This window comes from Gracilinanus agilis, chromosome 4, assembly GCF_016433145.1.
Source record: "Gracilinanus agilis isolate LMUSP501 chromosome 4, AgileGrace, whole genome shotgun sequence".
Classification (NCBI taxonomy): Eukaryota; Metazoa; Chordata; class Mammalia; order Didelphimorphia; family Didelphidae; genus Gracilinanus; species Gracilinanus agilis.
In genome coordinates this window covers 223,546,112-223,568,061 of record NC_058133.1, presented here as the reverse complement: position 1 = coordinate 223,568,061, position 21,950 = coordinate 223,546,112, and the positions used below count along the sequence as shown (strand labels likewise).

Sequence of the window (21,950 nt, the reverse complement as noted above, 5' to 3'; positions counted from 1 at the left end):
TTTGTTTGCTGTATAGAGAGAACTATAAATCCCTACATCAGTGGTTTATTAATACATTTTTTTGTGATTGATGGTTATCTAGGATGTGCTGGTAACTTTAAAAATTATTCATAATAGTATAGTAATGAGCCTTTTATATTGTTTACAAACCTTTGACCTATTTCTTCTTATTATCTTGAGCAGTGTTAAATAATATATTTTTTCCATTCTTCCTATACCTACCTTTGTATTAAATTAGAAAAGTATGTGTTGATTTAAGATAAAGAGTTCTTCATGGAATTTCTAACTCTTCATCTTCTATAGTTACTGTTGGTAAATAAGCTGCACTAATGATCTTCTTGGACTTTCGACAAATGTTCATCATGTTCTACTAGACAAGATGACCAAGTGTCATATAACAATTGCTTTTAGACAAACAGTAAAATCCAGTCTTCTGACTTTTTAATTGCCTCTCAAGGAAATCCTGTTAGCCATCCTTCCAATTACTCATCTATTCCTTCCCTAATCCATGTATAAACTCCGTAACCTGATATTCAAGGCCTTCTCCAGTATGGTTCTAATTTATACTAGATAGTCTGCCTAAACTGAGTGACTCATCATCTCCCATTCTCATTCTGTCTTCAATTTACATGCCTTTTTTCATACTATCCCCATGCCTAAACTGAACTGTCCACCAAATTTACACATTCTGAACCTTCCCCTACTTTGGTATTCTCCTTTATAGCTATATAGCCTAATTTGTATTTATTGTAATCCATGTATACTTCCTGTCACTCCCTATTAGATTATGAACTCTTTGAAGCCTGACAAGTCAAGTCAATAAGAATTTATTAAGCACTTGCATCATACCAGGCACTGTGCTGAGGGTTGGGGATAGAAAGTTGAAAGACCTGTTTCCAAGAAACTCATAGTCTAATGGAGAAGACACCATAAGAATAATTATCTATAAACAAAATAGTTACAGGATTAATTGAAGGTAATTTCATAGGAAGAGCACTAGCATTAAGAGGGATTGGGCAAAGTTGGGGAGTTTAGCTGACTTTAAAGAAAGGCAGGATGAAGAGATGTAGGGAGGGAATTGTAGACATGAAGTACATTAGCTGGTAATAATGGACAGTGTGGGGAAATGGAGTGTCTTGTATAACGAATAGCAGTGAGGCTAGTGTCCCTGGAGCACGATAGGGTAAATAAGGTGTAAAAAGGCTGGAAAGGTGGTAGGGCTAAGAAGAGAAGTTGGGTTCTGATGTGATGAAGTTAACTTCTGACACTAATCAGAGAAAGATGTTACATTTGATCCTGAAAGTGATAGGAAGTCACTGGAATTATTAAAAAAGAATTGATAAGGGCAGCTGGGTAGCTCAGTGGATTGAGAGTCAGGCCTAGAGACAGGAGGTCCTAGGTTCAAATCTAGCCTCAGACACTTCCCAGCTGTGTGACCCTGGGCAAGTCACTTGACCCCCGTTGCCCACCCTTACCACTCTTCCAACAAGGAACCAATACACAGAAGTTAAGGGTTAAAAAAAAAAAAGATTAAAAAAAAAAAGAATTGATAAGGGAATACCGATTTAAAAATTGAATGGAGGATGGGCTAGAATGGTGAGAGACTTGAGGCTAGGAGACCAATCTGAAGACTCTTGTAGTAGTCCAAATATGAGGTGATGAGAACCTGTACCAGGGTGGTAGCAGTGGGTTATATAAAGGTGATGTTATGAAGATATAATCAGGCTTTGTTAGTTATTTGAATATGGGGGGAGAGAGAGAGGAATTGAAGAATAGACCTAGATTGTGAGCCTGGGTGACTAGAATAGTGTTGGTCTTGACAGAGATAGGAAAATTAGGAAGAGTGAAATGCTTAGGAGAAAAGATAATGAATTCAATTTTAAACATGTTGAATTTAAGATAACTGTAGGATTGTCTTATTGCATCTTTATATATCTGCCTCCTAATCTCTGAGAGAAGCAGCATGGAAGATATTCTCAAGAGAGAATTGAACTGGAAATCAAAAGACTTAGGTTTAAGTCTTAGTCTGTCACTTCAAAGCTCATGGACAACTCAGTTTACATCTCTCTGATCCTTAGTTTCCTCGTATGTAAAAGAGGAGTAATAGTATGTTGTATTTCACACCTATGAAAATTATTTTTTAAAGTTTTATGTAAACTAGAGTGCTATTTAAATGTTTAAGTATTATGTAAATTCATATTTTGAGCAATCCTCTTGGATGTATATCCATTTTTATATTTTTCATCTTGTGCTTTTTATTCATAGCTTGCCTCTATAAATATTTTATTATCAAGCATTTAAAATATTAGTATTAGAACTAAAAATAAAAGTCCAGGATTCATGTAAATCTCTTGCTCTAGCCACTAGAGAATGAAAGTGAAAAATTTTTTTAAATAAAATAAGGAATCTGACTTTTCTGAGTTAAAATTTTTTAAAATATATTTTTATTTTGTTAAATATTTCCTGATTACATGTAAAAAGTTTTAAAATTCTTTTTAAAAAACTTTAAGTTTCAAATCTCTCCCTCCCTCTCATTGTTTTCCTACCTCTTGAGAAGGCAAGCAATAATATATCTGTTATACATGTGTGAAGTCATGCAAAACATGTTTCCATACTAGCCATGTTGTTAAAGAAAACATAATAAACCAAGAAAAATCAAGTTTAAAAAGTATGCTTCAGTGGCATCTAGGTGGCTCAGTGAAAGCCAAGCCTGGAGACAGGAGAACCTGATCAAATCTGGCCTCAGATACTTTCTAGCTGTGAGACCCAAGTCTCTTAACCTCAGTTGTCTATCCCTTACTGCTCTTCTTCCTTGTAACTGATACTTAGTATTAATTCAGTCTGCACTCTGAGTTTATCAGTTATCTCATGTGTCTTAGAATTCTCTTGGATCATGGTCTTAATCAGAGTAGCTAAATCTTTCACAGTTGATCATCTTTATATTACACTGTTGCTGTGTACCATGTTGAGGAAAATTTTTAAATAGCTATTTAAAATGTACTGTTGTCACCCTGAGCGAGTCATTTAATTTCTCAGTACCCCTAGTAATAACTCTATAACATGTATCAGTAAAGAGAGTTTCATTTCTGGGAATACCTTTTTATCAGTGGCATTAAAGGTCTGATAAAAATAAAATTTAGTATTAAGAATTATTGTATTGATTGAATCTAGTACATATGAATATGAAATTAGTTTAAACTTCCTTTTTGTGTTAGGTCTCAGTGGTAGGCTCCTTAGTACCATTAGGGTATCAAAATTAATTATACATTTTACATTAAAAGGATCAGTGTGAATTGAGGCTTTTACTTCATTCCCTTTAGCTATTAGGAGATCTGGTTCTGTAATACAGAACCATGGTTCACATTAGAGATGGTGGAGAAGCTCATGAAAGCAATAAAAAGAATTATCTTCACAACTAAGGCATTTTACTGGTTAGACAGCTTATGAACTTGGAGAATCTAGGCAGTTAATTCAACAAAAGTTTAGACCCTTGTAGTACAATTCTCCTGTTTTTCCACTGGAGAAATTGAAATCCAAAGAAATTATGTGCAAGGGCTAGGCATTGAGAAGAGAGCATATAAAGATTTAGAGGGGAACTATTAGTGTGGTAGTAGAGGGAAATCCATTATGCAAATAAGTATAATTTCACAGTTAGACTTAGAAGAGAAGTTAGAAATTATCCAGTCCACAACCCTTGTTTTACAGAAGAGGACACTGAGCCCAGAAAAGTGAAATGTCATAAAATCCACTAGCTTGCTCAATGCTTAGATTAGGCCACTTGATTCATAATTTTTTTCTAGTACAAAACAATTTGTGATGGTGTACAGAAATGTAGTAGGAGTTTATAAGAGGTAGAAACCATTTCAGAGTATGATGATCATGGAAGACCTTGTAGAGGAAGATGCAGTTTAGTTAATCTTGGAAGCTAGTTAGTGACAGAACAGAAACTAAATTCTCCTATAACCTAATCTAGTGTTCTTTCCATTAAGGCATACTGTGTCACTCTATACCTTCCTAGCTACTGAATAAAGGAATGAAAGGATTATAATGGCACTCAACCCTTTTTGTTTTTACATATAAGTGAAAATTATATTTTTGCTTTCACAAAGCTTAATGATAAAGATTTACCAATAACCTTTATTTTGGATTACTAAAAAGTAATGATTTTAATTAATTGATTCTCACTATAAACCCAGAAATAGGAAATTTACTCAGATCATAACCTTGCTATTTACTTGAAAAATCTTCATAAAAGCTGCAGATTATTTTTTTTCTCACAAGGATATTGATTTGGTGTTTTTTTGTGCTATTATGCATTCTCATTCTTGCATAACTTTTTTAGTTGTTTAAATTATATTTTTTTTTTCAGAAATCATTATTATGATTTATGATAAGTCAATTTAGAATATATCCTAGAATTCTTTGCATTTATAGAAATGGACTATGGAAGCTACAGTAAAATCTTAGAATTTGGGCTAGTCTTTGGGTCCACCTTTGGGGTAACTAAAGATGAACTCATTTAATACTTGCATTTCACAATTTTTTTGATAAGTTTTTCTAAAGTATGCTTCTGCCATCCTAAATATAACCCAGTCTTAAACTGAATACAATTTAATATTTTCTTGATGACTTAATGTCATCGTTTTGAGCATTGTGATGGCATGAAGTATGGTGTTGTGGAATCCTGGATTTGAATTCAAAAGATCTAGGTTTGAATTCCAGCTCTGCCATTTTAAGCAAGCTATATTTGACTTCTATTGGTCTTTATTAACAATAATTAATAAATAATCCATGTCTTTCTCTAGCTCTAAAATCTTTTATTACTATCTTTAGTCATCATGGTAATACATTGAAAGACTCTTGAGGTATATGCAGATGGCTCTTGGGCTTCTCTCCTTTCCCTTCTGAGACTGTAGATCTTCTGTATGAGACAGAATCATTGATTCCCCTTATTCATACTCTATATGTGTTGCGTAACCATTGTATATTTTATAAGTATAAATTAATCAGAATGTTTAATAAATAATATAGTTCATATATATAATATATATTTATAATATATCATATAATTTAAACAAATAATTAAAATTTTTTCCTTAGCACTCTAATCAAAGCATTAGTTGCAATCTTTAGGTCTCTGGTTTTTCTCAACTGTATTTTTTAGCTAAGTTCTTGAGAGTTGCTATATGCTGCTTGGGCTGGACCTGTGTCTGTTCTTGGCTACTTTCAGATTTGGAGCAGTTTCAAAGTCTCTTTCAGATTGAGATTTTTACTATATTATGATACTTCAGTCAGCAAAACAAACCTATCTTTCCTTTATTTGGTTTAATTTTAATAATATAAACTTTTATTATTTTATATATAGGCAGTTGCAAAAATGGTTCAGCAGTGCTGCATTTATGTTGAGGAAATCACAGATCTTCCCATCAAACTTCGATTAATTGACACTCTTCGAATGGTGACAGAAGGAAAGGTAAAGTGATGGCATAAAATGATATATGGCAAATAATAATGAACTCTAATGTCTTGTCTACAGTTGAAGAACTTTAAATGCAAAATTCTGGGTGTGATATCATCTTTATAAATGGGAATATTAAAGTGAAGATTAAAGGTTTTAGTCATCCCTGCTGATGCACTTGGCTAATTGAAGTTAAAAAAAAATTGTTGGTGTTCTTTTATCTTGATCTCTGTGCTTATGAAATGATTAATGTGGTTAGGCAGATTCTTTTTAGATTGTTCTTATGGGATTTATTTTTGTTAAGTAAAAATTTTACTTTTCATAGCCTTGAATTTTATATATTTTCACCTAAGCCATGGGATCTGAACCCATGAATCCCAGATTAAAATTCAACTTTATAATTCATCTTTTCAGTGATGGAGTATGATTGTATACCCCAGAATATTATAATCTCTAAAAAGTAAAAAAAATAGGGATCTAATGGGCAGTGGAGAGGCAGCCAGTGGGCTCCAGTATGATAAAGTATATTTCTAGTGATGTCCTATATACAAGAAGTGGCATAAGGAAATATTATAGAGGAAATATGATTAGAAAAGTTGGTATGTCAATAATTTCATGAGAGCAAGAAATAACAGATGAAGTGTCCATGTACTATACCACGTAGAGGGGGGCAGCTGGATGGCTCAGTGGCTTGAGAGCCAGGCCTAGAGACAGGAGGTCCTAGGTTCAAATCTGGCTTCAGACACTTCCTAGCTGTGTGGCCCTGGGCAAGTCACTTAACCCCCATTGCCTAGCCCTGTAACAAATAAAATTAACATAGAAGGATAAATATAAAAGATATTAGAGTTTAAAAAAAATTAAAAAAATAAAATAAAACTAGACCATTTAGAGAAAGGTCTTCAGCAAGTGACTCCAATAGGAGAACATAGTCAAAAATCACTTTAAATAAGAAGATATATGCAATCTCTTCCAATTCAGAAAATATCAGCATTAAGATTCTCAGATTCATTGAAACAGGTATTGAAGCAAAAAGTGGTATTTGTAAACAATTAGAATTTTTGTGTTTAATGAAAATATAAGACTTTGGAAAGTATTCATCAAGGTGCATTCTTTTAAACATTTTTTAATAGTTACTTTAAAAGAAGAGATATACCTTATAATAAACAAGATGATTTTATCATCAAGTTGAGGTTTTTCACCCTCATTTTGGATAATGGGCTAACTTAAGCATTTTAGTTTTAGCATGTTTCTGTGGGAAGATTTTTTCTTTTTTTTTTTTTTTTTTTTTTCATCAAATATCCCTTGTGTTTGTAGATATATGTGGAAATTGAACGGGCTCGATTGACTAAAACACTAGCAACAATCAAAGAACAAAGTGGTGAAGTCAAAGAGGCAGCATCCATTTTGCAAGAGCTTCAGGTAATGAGTTATATCTTAGAGTGCATGAATCTTCATCTGCAAAAATCAGTATTTTCTTGTTAAAAGTAGCCTATATTAAAGTGTTAGCCTCTTTTCTCAGCTACAAGAATAAGATTGATTAGCAGTATGGTGTGAGATTTAATCAGGTAGCAGTAAAGTGTGCAATTACACTTCAACCAAATTCTAGCTATTAAGCAATTTTGAAGAGAGACTTCAAATGTAATACAATTAACCTTAGTGCTGCAATTACTTGAACATTTAATTCTACATAAGTGGAATAGATGATTTAAGTGACATAGGTAATGTGTTTGTTCTTTTTCTGGAATCTACATTTAAAATTTTAATTTAATTTTAACAAGTATAGCTTGGTATTCGATCTTTATCCTAAAATTGGGTAAATTTGGTTAAACTCAATGTGTGGCAAGAAGCCTCAAAATGTCAAGGAATCTTAATCCAGCTATAGGTACTTTTCCTGTCTACTTGGTTATTATGTGGTTCTGTGATATTGTACATTCATTAACACAGTGCTTTTAAGGTCCTTGATGGACTGGGTCTCATTTATCTTGGTATATCTTTATGTATATTTAAAAATTTTTTTTAATTAAAATTTTTAATTTTTTTTTTAAATTTAGAATTCAATTAAATAGTTTTCAACAGAAGAGCAGATGCACAGAAAGTTATTAGTTGTACTGTTCACACAGGCCATATGGCCAAAGTAGAGGTTTTTAAATTATGGATAATTCTGATAATTTTGAAAATCCCATTATGCTAATAATGTTGCTTGAATAAGTCTTTTAAAATGCTATATATGCCTTTTGAAGGTCAGCTAAGTGATACAGTCAAGCCTGGAATCAGGAAGACCTGAGTTCAGAGTTGACCTCAGACACCTTTCTAGCTGTGTGACCCTAGGCCAAGTCACTTAACCATATTTGCTTCAGTTTCCTTTTCTGTAAAATGAACTGAATGGCATATCACCTCAGTATCTGTCAAGAAAACCCCCAAAGGGGTCACAAATTATTGGTCATGTCTAAAATAGCTTAACAAAAACAAATGCTCTGTGAATCATATGAATTCATTTGTCTGGAGAGCTGTATATACAAATTTTGTAAATGACATCTTATTTTTATGTTTTGAATTGTAAATAGTGATGGCAGTTTTATATAGTGCCCAAATCAATTTTATGTATTTGAGAAGCTTCTCCCTAAATGTTATTGGGTGAGGAAGGTTATTTTTAAAAACATCCAGTAGTTATCTTTTAAAAAATTACCAAGTAGTTACAGATTTATCTGGAAAATTATTTATTCACCTAGGTGGAAACCTATGGATCAATGGAAAAGAAAGAGAGAGTGGAATTTATCTTGGAGCAAATGAGGCTTTGTTTAGCTGTGAAGGATTACATTCGTACTCAGATCATCAGCAAAAAAATTAACACCAAATTTTTTCAAGAAGAAAATACAGAAGTAAGTTAATTTTCCCTTACCCTTACTCACATTTTTAACTTTGCCCCTGAAATCTAATTCCTAATGGTTTTTTTTCCAGAAGTTAAAGTTGAAATATTATAATTTAATGATTCAACTGGATCAACATGAAGGTTCCTATTTGTCCATCTGTAAACACTACAGAGCTATATATGATACTCCTTGTATCCAGGCTGAAAGTGAAAAGTGGCAGCAAGTAAGAATATTACGTGATATTATATTGCTATATATTGGAAAACCTTAGAATCTTTATTTTATTAAGAACACATTTTAATAATTCCTTATTTTTTTTCTGCATTTGTATGGTAGTTTGCATATGAAATTGTTGTAGTTTAGCATTTTGTTTTTTGACATTTGTAATCTAAATTCTCTCCCCTCCTTCTCCACCCCGAGATAGTAGATGATCTGATAGAGAGGTATGTGTTGTCATGCAATACATATTTCCCATTATGAAATACTTTAAAAGAAATATAATTTTATTATTTTATACACATATATAGTGTAATAGGTAAATAGACTGAAGCAGATTTAGATTCAGTGTGATCTTTCTCCATTATCCCTGACCCTCAATTATTATTAAAACCCTGTGTTTATAATTCTTTTGTCCTTGTACTACCCTGTCACTTGTTGGTTTTACACACTCCCTGGCTAGGTGGTTCAGTGTGACAGTTAAAGCCCAACAATCACTCCTGTCAACAGCCATTCCTCAAACTGCCAAACCCAATTTCCCTAACTTGTTTGGTCCCAGTCTATTGTCCATTCCTGTCTCCTACACACCCTTCTGAACCCAGATAAAATATATGTTAACCCCAGGTTTTACCTTAAGAATAGTGACTCAATTGGTAGTACAACTTTCAACTTGTCCATTTATGTAGAATTCATTTCTTTAAAATTCTCTTTTAAAATGTTCTTAAATTGGATATATCCCCAAGAGTATTATTTACAGAGTTATTTGTTTACAGAAACTTTTTCACAGTTCTAAAGTATATCAATTTGGCCCTGGGTTAAACTCAATAGTAAACCACAAAATCTATTATAGACAGCTACAGCTTAGAAAAGCAAGTTAAATAATACCCTCTTTGAATTAAGTATTAAATTTCATGTGAAAAAACTGTAAGGACTAAAGAGTTATAAATACATTTGAAAATGTTGGTTCCTACTTAGTAAGTCATGACGTCATTTGACTTACATATAATATGGAGTTGTGAATTATTTAGCTTGTAACTTATGGCCACAATATAACTATGGACTTGTACAATTACTTTTTCTAGGCTCTGAAGAGTGTAGTTCTTTATGTTATTCTGTCCCCCTTTGACAATGAACAGTCAGATTTGGTTCACCGAATAAGCAGTGACAAAAAGTTAGAAGAAATTCCCAAGTATAAGTAAGTATATTTTATAACAATGTATTCTGCCTTAGCACAGACTATTTAGTGGAACACCATTTTGTTTTGTTTTGTTTTTTTAATTTTACTTTTCTAAAAATTGATGTGTTTTTTTAAATGTCATTTCATAATTGTCTTCCTTTTTTTTAAACCTTCCCTTCCATCTTAGAATCAAGATTGTGTATTGGTTCCAAGACAGAAGAGTGGTATGGGCTAGGCAATGGGGGTTAAGTGAGTTGGCCAGGGTCATACAGCTGAGAATTGTCTGAGGCCAGATAGGTCCTCCCATCTCTGGGCCTGACTCTCAACCGAGTCACCCAGCTGCCCCCTTCCCCCACTCTTGAACACTTTCTCATAACAAGAAATACAGTTAATAAAACCAAGTGACAAATCAGCCAAAACTGACAGTATATGCTGCCTTCCATACCTGCAGTTCTCCTACCCATTTACCAAGAAAAAGAATGTGTTATGTTCTTTCTATTCCTGGGTCAAGACTATTTGCTATTTAGCCACCTTTTGATGTAGTTTTCCTTGATATTGTATTTATGAAATTGAGTATTGTTTTCTTGATTTTGCATTATTCTCTGCTTCAGTTCATACTTATGTTTCCATGTTTCTCTAAATGCTTAGTCTTAATTTCTTGTAATACAGTAATATTCCATCATATTTGTATTATAGTTTTAAAAGAGATAGAATTTGTATATGCTAAAATAGCAGTTTTACACATTTCTCTAAATATGTTGAAAATATTTCAGTGTTTTAGAAAATAGAACCAATACATATTTATATTTACCCAGTGTTAATAAGCAGATAATAAAATGTTTGAACTTCATGATGAGATTAATGTTAAAAAGATAGGCTACTTCATTGGGACCTATTAATTGATAACTGGTTGGTTTTTTTGGACCCTGACCTTCTGTCTTAGAAATTGATTCCAAGCCTGAAGCAGTCTTCAGGGGTAAGGGCTATGCAATTGGGGTCAATAACTTTAAAAAAAACAAACAAACCTTACCTTGATTCTAAGACAGAAGAACTATAAGGGGTAGGCAGTGGGGGTTAAGTGATTTGCCCAGGGTCACACAGCTGGGAAGTGTCTGAGGCCGGATTTGAACCTAGAACCTCCCGTATCTAGGCCTGACTCTCAATCCACTGAGCCACCTAACTGCCCCCTACCCATTCAATAACTCTAAGAACTTTTATTTAACTAGTTGGAAATTTTCAATGAATATTTTAAAAAAGTTTGTGATATGACAAAATATACATTTCTGAAAACCTATAGAAATAGATAATTGTTTTTCTGTAAACTATCAACAGAGATCTTTTAAAGCTTTTTACTACTATGGAATTGATGCGTTGGACCACACTAGTTGAAGATTATGGAAAGGAATTAAGAGAAGGTTCTCTTGAGAGTCCTGCAACAGATGTTTTTGGTTACACGGAAGAAGGTGAAAAAAGATGGAAAGACTTGAAAAACAGGGTTGTGGAACATGTAAGTGCATGGCAGTTTTTTTCATCTTATATAATAAATAGTGACTTTTAATTCTTACCCAATGAATTGTTATTTTTTTGGTGTGGTCTTAGAGAAAATGAGTCATATTAGATCATCTTCTGTTCTCTGTTTCAGCTAAAATATTTAATGTTTTGAGTTTGAGAAGTGTTTTATTGGATGGCAGTGTCTTTACTGCTATTAGAAACTTCTTCATATGTGATGGTAATGTCTTAAAGTTTGTTGGATGTTCACATGATATGTCTTTATTCCAAAGAACATACTTTTATTAATCTCAACTTTTTAATACATTTTTTATATTTCTTTCTTATTTTTTGCTCTTCAAAATTCAGAATCTCTTAATCTACATAATTTTAAATAGAGGCATAATTCCTAAGAATGAATTTTTTGAGAGATAGATATATACAGATATAAGTAGATCTAGATATAGATTTCAGGTGCAGGTCATGGACTCTTTTTTTCACAGCTACTTAGAAGCATTTTATATATATATATTATATATGTTATATATTATAAATATATATTTTTTAAAACCCTTACCTTCTGTCTTAGAATCAATACTGTGTTGTATTGGTTCTAAGGCAGAAGAGTAATAAGGGCAATTAGGGGTCAAGTAACTTGCCCAGGATCACACAGCTGGGAAGTGCCCGAGGCCAGATTTGAACCCAGGACCTTTTGTCTCTGGACCTGACTCTCAATCCCCTGAGCTACCCAGCTGCCCCCTCATAATATATCTTAACAAAAAATTTTGATCTCCTTTGTGCTACTACAAATTGAATTATTTCATCAGGCTCATTTTTGTATGTGTCTTTCTTCCATTTCTCATTTTCTGTCTTCAGTGTTTTGTATCATTCTGATTTAGGTATATATTTTATGCCTCTTAAAGGATACTAAGTAACTATATAAATTTTTTTTTATCTTCAACTCAATGAATAATATCATGTAATTTCCTTAATAAATGTTTTTGAAATTTATCACTTGGTCAATAAAGATAATGATGGGGAAGTAATTATGTGACTTTCAAAAAAAAACCCCAAAATTGTATGAAGTATAACAAGAAAATAAAGGGAAAGGAAACTTTATTGTCAAGTTATTTTAAAATGACAATAAAGAGGCACAGTGGTGTGGAGATTAACTGGAACAAAAACATTCACTTGAACAATAAACTTTATAAATTTTTGTATATCTTTTAAAAACTTTTTGAAATACTGCTTTATCCTTTTCTTTTTCTGTAGTGCTGTCTTTGATTTTTCTTCTATCATGAAACCACTCTTTTATCACTTTACATATTAGCATACCTTTGAATAAACCAATTTTCCAAATATAGTTTTCGTTATAGCCCATGGGTTTTGAGCCAACTGAGTTCTGACATCAGTGAAGCATGTTTATCTCTTATCTCTTGGATGAAAATTTTTTTAATTTAATTTTTTTAGAAAAAATTTTTCCATGATTCATGTTCTTACTCTCCCCTCCAAACCCCGCTAACCTCCTTCCCCCCCCCCCAATAGTCAACACACATTTCCATTGGTTTCTTCATGTGTCATTGGTCAAGACCTATTTCCATATTATTGATAATTGCACTAAGGTGGTTGTTTAGAGTCTAAATCCCAAATCATGTCCTCCTCAACCCACATGTTCAAGCAGTAGTTTTTCTTCTGTGTTTCCACTCCTGTAGTTCTTCTGAATGTGGATAGTGTTCTTTTCCATTAATTCCTTAGAATTGTCCTGGGTCATTGTATTGCTGCTAGTAGAGAAGTGCATTACGTTCAATTTTACCACAATGTAACAGTCTCTGTGCACAGTGTTCTGGTTCTGCTCCTTTCACTCTGCATCAATTCCTGGAGGTCATTCCAGTTCACATGGAATTCCTCCAGTTTATTATTCCTTTGAGCACAATAGTATTCCATCACCAGCATATACCACAATTTGTTCAGCCATTCCCCAATTGAAGGGCATACCCTCGTTTTCCAGGTTTTTGCCACCACAAAAAGCGCAGCTATAAATATTTTTGTACAAGTCTGTTTATCTATGATCTCTTTGGGGTACAAACCCAGCAATAGTATGGCTAGATCAAAGGGCAGCCAATCTTTTAGTACTCTTTGGGCATAGTTCCAAATTGCCATTGGATGAATTTCTTAATCATATGTGTCATATGTCATGGTGCAAGGTCACGTAAAAATATTCATTTTCTGTTTTTATAGAGCAATTCTACTCCTCAGTATATTTTTCAGTTTATTAATCCCTAAATGGTAACAATTTTCTGTCACACTAAGTCAGAAATGCTCAAAACATTGTTTGAAGTATATGTTTTATAGTCTAATGAAGATGCCGAGATCTTACAGATTCACCTTTCTACTTCAGCCAACAATGGTTTCAGTATTTATAGCCTTGAATGAGAAAAACAATCAGCAAAAGACACCTTTTTTTTTCCCCAATCTTAATTACTTCAGCCTTTTACTGTCTTACCCATAACAAGCAGTTTTTCTTCATAGTAAAGTGACTAATAAACCACTTGGTTTATTAGTCTTTTGGATAGTCTTCCATCTTTAGGAAATTTACACTGGATTATAAAGTGATCAGTAATGACCCTTCTAGCTGCCTGGTTCCCATGAACATCTTTACTTCTTTTCTGAGAATTAGACTTTTATATCAGAGGTTTGTCAGTTCCTGGTGTTGTTTTATGTTCTGGACCCCACTTTCCTCAGGTGATTTGGTACAACTATTCCAGTTTCATTGAAGGTTCAAATGATCCTTTAAACCAGTGATTCCCAAAGTGGGCGCTACCGCCCCCTGATGGGTGCTGCAGCAATTCAGGGGAGCAGTGATGGCCACAGGTGCATTTATCTTTTCCATTAATTGCTATTAAAATATAAAAAAAATTTAATTTCCAGGGGGGCTAAGTAATATTTTTTTCTGGAAAGGGGGCGGTAGGCCAAAAAAGTTTGGGAACCACTGCTTTAAACTCTTGACTTGATCAACCAGCAAGTACAATTGGAGTGTACTTGCAAAGCTACAGCTTTACATTTCTATTCTTAAATTGGAGAATCAAAAACACAATAAATGAGCAATGAAATACCTGTGTATTGTACAAAATTTAGCACTAAACTGACAAACAAAAAACCAAATTAAGATGGAAAAACCAGCTCAACCCATTTCATCTGGTCAAGGTCAGGTATTATGAGTCATTCTTTTTACTGTTGGTACAAACACATTTGTGTGATTATTGCTATGATGAAAGACATCATATCATCAAAATTCCAGCCTCAAGTAATAGGGATCTCACTATAATTTGGAGTTTTTCCAAGGAGAAAAGTATGTCCATTTTAAATCAGTATTTGGATGTCAATGCATAATTCTTTAATTAGCATTTTGAGGACCATAATTCATTTTCAGATTCCTGCTATTTGTAAAAAGATTTATTTTTTCTACTTCTTGGTTGATAGATATAAGTTGACAAGAAGATGTATTTGAAGTTATTTAAGTACAATGACTTAAAATAAAAAACATTAGATATTTTGTTTCTTCAGTTAGAATTTCATTAGTTGGTTTGATTATGCTAGACTTAAAGGACTTTTCCCCCTAGAATAAAATTATCATTTTGTTTGAATATACATTTAAAACAGAGCTTAAAATAACATTATTACTTAATCATAATTTTAAAAAATAATAATTTTAAGCGGTCTAAAGTTTCCTCATGATTAAATTGGCTTTTACAAATTATATTATTATTATTATTTTTTTATCCTGGGACTCCATTCTAGGAGCATAGGGCCACAACCAGTAGGCAATGGGTCACACAGTCGCTCAGGGTCACCCAGCTGGGAAGTGTCTGAGCCCGGGTTTGAACCTAGGACCTTTTTGTCTCTAGGCCTGGCTCTCAATCCACTGAACTAGCCCAGCTGCCCCTACTTTAGGTTGCAGTTTCTTTAGCAGATGTAGTTTTTACAGGGTGGGGTTGCTAGCCCCACGCCCAATCCTCCTCCTTTTTCATCCGGGCTAGGGACCGTCCTTGGCCCATTATTGGTATAGCTTAATTATTTTTTATCCAGTTTAACCCTAAGAACTGATTTCCTTTCTTTCCTTTCCTGCTTTGGCCTCAGAATATTAGGATAATGGCTAAGTATTATACCAGGATAACAATGAAACGGATGGCTCAACTTCTGGATCTTTCTGTTGATGTAAGTACTTATTCCCATTTGGGTAGTTCCTGTTTTCATTTAGAATCATAGGCTCACAGATTTATTGGCTAAATGTCTTAGATATTATCTAGCTGAATACCTTCATCTAACAAATACGGAAACTGACTTATGGGAGGTCATATCAGGTTATAAATGTCAGAGCAAGGATTAAACCTCTGACTTCAGGTGTTTTCTCTTACTGTACACTTATAAATAACATCCAATAAAATGTGGGTTTTAAATTAATGAAATTTAAATTTAAATAAAAACTTCACCTTTTATATATTTATATATATAAATATTAAATATTTTATATATTTTATATATTTCATTTGAGTTAGGGAAAATTTTCTGAGATGGCTTGTAGCCAGAGATTAATCTGAATGTTGCAGTGTCTCCTGTGGCTATTTTTATAGTATTTAAATTGGCTAGTCATTTAGACATAGTGTGTTTGAAAGTATTGAGGGGATTGAAGGTTAAGTTGGTTTCAAAATCTGAGTTATATTTACCAAGTTAACTATAATAGGTGAATGGTATATATATTATAACATGTTTGTGTGTTATTATGCTTCATCTAAGAACTTATTATTTGAAGTTGAAATAAAGATAAAAATTGTTAAAATTTTATTAATGATTGAAATCAGTATTGTCAAACTCAAATAGAATCGTGGGCTATTAAACCATAACAAAGATTCTTGTAGGCCACATATTGACTTAAGAAACACCATATTAATTGTTTCTTTTTATTTTGTTAAAACATTTTCCAATTATGTCTTAATATGGTTTAGGGTACATACACTCAAGTATTTTGCAAATCATGTGAACCTCGTTTGACACCTCTGGTTTAGGCTAATAAAATTAATTGTACAAGTATAGCCTGCGAAAAGCCTAGGTTACTAGTAATTATGTTAGAACAACCCAGGGGTTTTAGTTGACAATGAATGAATATGAGTAGATAATTAAGTGGCTATTTAAAAAGTTAATCACTAACAATCTGGTCACATTTTATTCTCACCAAATGTTCCCCACCCCAATATTCCCTAAAAATGTTGTCACTTCCATCAGTAAATCCCTTGGGTGGAGGGGGTCTATCTTTTAAAAAATTCATTTAATTATTAGTTACATTAATAGAAAATCAAGAAGGGTTAAAGGTAACTAATATGTATATATTGAACCATATAGAAAGTAATAAATATCCAGTTCAGGGCATCACATTTTAAGAGGAATGTTGATAGTCATCAAAAAAGTATGTGGAACAAGGCAACTAGTATGATGAAACAACTGGAGACTTGAGAAAAATCAAATGAACTAATTATTTTTTCTGTCAGCCCCAAGGAGAATAGACTTGGGGAGGGGGAGCAGGGGAGACCAGACCATAACTATTTTCAAATGTTTGAAGAGCATTCATGTAGAAAGCAAGATTATACTTTTTTCCCCATCTTCAGAGGACAGTACTAGAACTGCCAAGAGGTAGTTATGAAAAGAAACATTTCAAACCAGTAGAGAAGGGGGGGAAATGTTTTTAAAGAATTTGGGCTAACAAAGCAGTGAAAAGAGTTGCTTCATGAAATAATAATCATCAGAAATATATAAGCAAATAATAGATGGCCATCTCTTAGGAAGAGGTATTATAAAAAGATTACCTGTATTTGATTGAAGGTTAAGCTATATGAACTATAAAATCCCTAAAATGTTCATTCATAAGAACAGAAGTTATCTACATTCATATTTAAAATACTGTTTTAGGATTTCAGAAAGTATTTGCTCATTAGTGATGATGAATCCTCTATACTTATCTGTGTCAATTTGTAAAATGTTTTTTGTTGAGTTTTATTTATTTACATACTTGAACTAATTATTTGCTTTTTTCTTTGTAGGAATCAGAAGCATTTCTTTCAAACTTAGTAGTCAATAAGACCATCTTTGCTAAAGTAGACAGGTTGGCAGGAATTATCAACTTCCAGAGACCAAAGGACCCAAATAACTTACTAAATGACTGGTCTCAGAAACTGAACTCATTGATGTCTTTAGTTAACAAAACCACACATCTCATAGCAAAGGAGGAGATGATACATAATCTACAATGAGGGATTCAATACCCTAAAGTTTTTAAGAAAGCATTACAATTGGAGGTCATAAAGACTATTATTACAGTATACCTGTTGGGTTTTTCCCCTCTTATTACCAATTCCCTAGTCTGAAATTTAAAAAAATGAGTAAAAATATGTGAGACATTATTTGGACGTTGTTTTCTTGATTTCTAATTGTTTAACTTTGCTTTTTGCATTTGGTGCAAGAATATAATACAGTGGTATTGTTTAATCAAAATTGTAACTTACAGAAAAATCTTTTTCTATTGTTAAAAATTTTTAGCAATTTATCATTTGTTTTCATCCAGCTAACAACAATAATAAAAAATAGTATATGCATTTTTTTACTTTCCATGGTTTCTTCTATTTCTGAATATTAATTATGACAAAGGTTTGGCAAGTATTTTGTAAAGTAAAATGTATCCTTTGGCAAACTCATTAGGTTGAATTAAAAATGCAATAGAGATAATGTTTTTAAAATGGCTTACATGAACGTAAGTTTGTAGTTGTACTGGGCTTTATAAATCAGCCTATGTTCAACAATTATGTTAAAGACCTCCTTGACTGTATCTCTACAGACTGACTAGATTTACCATTCAGGTAGTCACTTGGACTATTCTCTTTTATTGTCCTGACCAGTTGTTTGAAATTAATAAATCCTATGATGGCATTGGCATGTTGACCAGCTTAAATCGTGTTAAATCTTACCTTACTGATTTTTAATATAACAGATTATTTTAGTTTGTTGATCTTAGATGGTTTTCCTTAAATTTTAAGGGTTCAAAATTGCCCCCCCCCCTTTTTAAGCTATTGCTATTTAATTTCCCAGATTAACATTTAGAGATTAATTGAGTTCTCTGGACACAGTCTTTAATATTCATTTTCCATTTAGTGGTTGTTAGATAATCCTGGACTACATAATTTTAAGATTGTAATTACATTGGTGCTCTGTGGCAATGTGAATATAATGAAGTACTGCTGTATTTTATTTTGAAAATTGTATGCATTTGTTATAGTTGTAGCATCTGTTTTCACTTAAAATTCACACAAGAAGGCAAGCTCTAAAACATCAAGAATTCACACTGATACTAAAAATACAATTAGTATTAATCATCTTGTAGATGTATTGAGTGAAAAAGATAGAAAGTACAAAATCTTTTGGCCTTGGGCATTTGATACTTGTAGTTGAAACATGTAGACTCTCTTTTTGCATACTCCATTCTTCTGGTAAAGGGACTTTTTCATGGAATTTGCCAAATGTTATCCATGTTTGGCCACATGCTGCTGTGATTTTTTAATTTTCATCTTAATGCTTTTCCCTTTTAATCTAACATTCATCCTCAAACTGATGCTCTTTGCACATCTTAAATTCTTGCCATTTGTAACTATAGTCCTACTGCCAAAATCCTATATTAGTCTTAAGTGCTTAACTACTATTATTTTTTCCTTTCTGAACAATAATCAGGCAAGACTGGATGTATTTGTCAACTTCTCTATGCGTTTGCTGTATACAAGAAGCTATTTAGCGTAGGTTAGAAAATTAAATATTTAAAATATTCCAAAAGAAAAATCTTCCATAGATGTTAGACTTTGTCTTTCATCAATAATATTATAGATAGGGAGAAAAGCTTCTTTTTAGAATTTGTAGAACATAATATTTGATCTACTAACTTTTCAGTTATTACATCGTCAACAGTTGGTATACAACCCACCAGTATTTTTGTCTAACTTCTACTTTTTAAGTAAACTTCAACTAATGTTTATCTCATAATAATATCACTTTATACCTGCTATCAGATAACTTAATTTTAAAGCTATCTTTATCCTATATTTTCCAAATATTAAAATGAAAAGTTTTATGTTTTTTAAATGCTTTGAAATCATTGAGTTGAGGAGAAACTAATTTGTGAAGAGGAAATGTTTGGTAAATAAAGTAATAAATGATTTAAAAAGTCAAAATTATTTCTAATTTACACAAAGTAACCAAGCTTTCATATTTCGTATTCCATTTTATTTCAGATAATGTTTGTTTTATCCTCTTCAATATTTTAACCCATAAGATTTTTTTTTATAGCTTTATTTTAAGGCTCAGCTATTCCTCCCCTTACCCTCTCAAGTTATTTCATTTATAAATAAGATCATCCTGAGCCTTTTGGATATACACGTCCTTGTTTTGTTTAAATTTTTAAAATTATTTTTTAATTTTTTTCCCCATAGTTACATGATTCTTGTTATCTCCCTCCCCCCTCATGGAGTTGACAAGTAATTTCACTGGGTTATACATGTATTATCATTAAAAACTTATTTCCATATTTATCATTTTTATAATAAAGTAATTTTTTAAGACAAAACCCCAAATCATATACCCATACAAACAACTGGTAAATAATGTTTTCTTTTGGATTCCTACTCCCACAGTTCTTTCTCTCAATGTGGATAGCATTCTTTCTCAAAAGTTCCTCAGAATTGTCCTGGATCATTGTATTTGCTATTAGTAGCAAAATTACATTTGATCATCCCACAATGTTTCAGTTACTGTGTATAATCTTCTCCTGGTTCTGCTCATTTCCCTCTTCATCAGTTTATTGAGGTTCTCCCAGTTCATATAGAAATGTTCTAGATCATCATTCCTTATAGCACAATAGTATTCCATCACCATTGTATACCACAATTTGTTCAGCCATTTCCTAATTGAGAGACATCCCCTCAATTTCTGATTTTTTTGTCACCACCAAAAGCACAGCTTTAAATATTTTTGTACAAACAGAACCTTTCCCATTTTTTTTTAATCTCTGGGATACAAACCTAGTGGTATTATTACTGGATCAAAGGGCATGCATTCATTTAAAGCCCTTTGGATCTAATTCTAAATTGACTTCCATTATGGTTAAATCAATTCACAGCTCCACCAGCAATGCATTAGTATTCCAATTTTGTCACATCCCCTTCAGCATTTATTATTTTCCTTTACTGTCATATTGGCCAATATGCTAGGTGTAAGGTGGCACCTCAGAATTGTTTTGATTTGCAGTTCTCTATTTAGAGGGATTTAGAACACTTTTTCATATGATTATTGATAGTTTTGATTTCTTCTTCTGAAACCTGCATATGCACATCTAACAATTAAACCAAATAATTCCCTCTGCGTGAATATATTCTTCAAACTCAGTACTGCAAAAAATTCATGATGACTCCTTACACTCATAATTTCTTGAAATATGATATCCAGGCTCTTTATGCCATTGAGGTAAAACAATGAATCTTACATTATTCATCTTTTCTAAGTCTCTTATTTTTGGCTGTGAGATATCCTATATTTTCTTCAATTTTCTCAGTCTTTTTATTCCATCTTAATATTTCTTGTCTTAGAGTCATAGGCTTCTGTTTGGCCCATTCTAATATTCAGGGTGTTTGTTAGTTGAGCAAGTTTTGTGCCTCTTTTGCCAAGTTATTAATACCCCTTCCAATTCTTTTTTTCTTGTTTCCTTTTTAATATTTGTTTCTAGCACTTACTTATAAAAACATTTTTACCACTTCAGCTCTCCAAGAAAATCTCAGTGAACTTGTGCCCAAGCTGTGGGCTTGTGGATTTGTTTCTTTTTTTACTCTTAACCTTCTGTCTTAGAAGTGATGCAAAATATAGATTCCAGAGCAGAAGAGTAGTAAGGACTAGTCAATTGGGGGTTAAGTGACTTGCCCAGGTTCACACTGCTAGGAAGTTTCTGGGATCAGATTTGAACCCAGATCTTCCTAACTCCAGACTTTACGTTCTATCTACTGTGCCATCTCACTGCCTTTGCTTGTATTTTGGAGTTATTCTCTAATGGTTTGTGTCTTTAATCCCATTAAAATTAACTTGTGGTGGTATTCTTTTTTTCTTTGCTCATTCTTCCAACTTTTGACATGGTGTTAGACTGCATACTTCTTGAAACAAGATTTGAGCTGATCCTGTTATGTGGGATATTTTTTAGAAAAATTTTCCATGGTTACATGATTCATGTTCTTACTTTCCCCTTCACCCCCAAACCCCTTCCCACATCCAACCCACATTTCCTTTGGTTTTAACATGTGTGATCAATCAAGACTTATTTCCATATTATTGATTGGTGTGGTCGTTTTGAGTCTACATCCCCAATCTTGTCCACATCAAAATTATGTGGGATATTGAGTATTATAGTACTTCAGGATTTCCAAGAACAGTCCAGGCTGGGAAATTGAAAGTTTTCAGTGCTTCCCAAAATGGTCTGATTCAGCCCAAAAAAATTTGATCATTTCTTCCTAGTCTGACCTTTGCAAGCTTCTGAACTGATTATGGGTACACAACTACTGAACTCAACCCCCATCAGCCAGCTAAGGAAGCACTGCTGGTTCAGAATCACAAAACTGCAGATTCTTTTAAAATTCTTGCCCTGGTTATTCTTTCATAGGATTCAGTA

The 21,950-nt window shown here is 32.8% G+C and overlaps 1 protein-coding gene across 4 annotated transcripts in view; it reads left to right on the top strand.

Annotated features, from left to right (window-relative positions):
- Window positions 1-18,335, top strand: part of PSMD12 (proteasome 26S subunit, non-ATPase 12) — a 51,379-nt gene extending 33,044 nt beyond the window's left edge. For all 4 annotated transcript variants that reach the window (XM_044676661.1, XM_044676659.1, XM_044676660.1 and 1 more), the window contains 8 exons: window positions 5,366-5,473; window positions 6,773-6,877; window positions 8,188-8,337; window positions 8,417-8,551; window positions 9,627-9,739; window positions 11,054-11,228; window positions 15,347-15,424; window positions 17,302-18,335. In XM_044676661.1, the coding sequence (XP_044532596.1) occupies window positions 5,366-5,473; window positions 6,773-6,877; window positions 8,188-8,337; window positions 8,417-8,551; window positions 9,627-9,739; window positions 11,054-11,228; window positions 15,347-15,424; window positions 17,302-17,511 (1,074 nt within the window). In that variant the 3' untranslated portion in view covers window positions 17,512-18,335. The remainder of the gene's footprint in view (window positions 1-5,365; window positions 5,474-6,772; window positions 6,878-8,187; window positions 8,338-8,416; window positions 8,552-9,626; window positions 9,740-11,053; window positions 11,229-15,346; window positions 15,425-17,301) is intronic.
- Window positions 18,336-21,950: the final 3,615 nt, after the last annotated feature.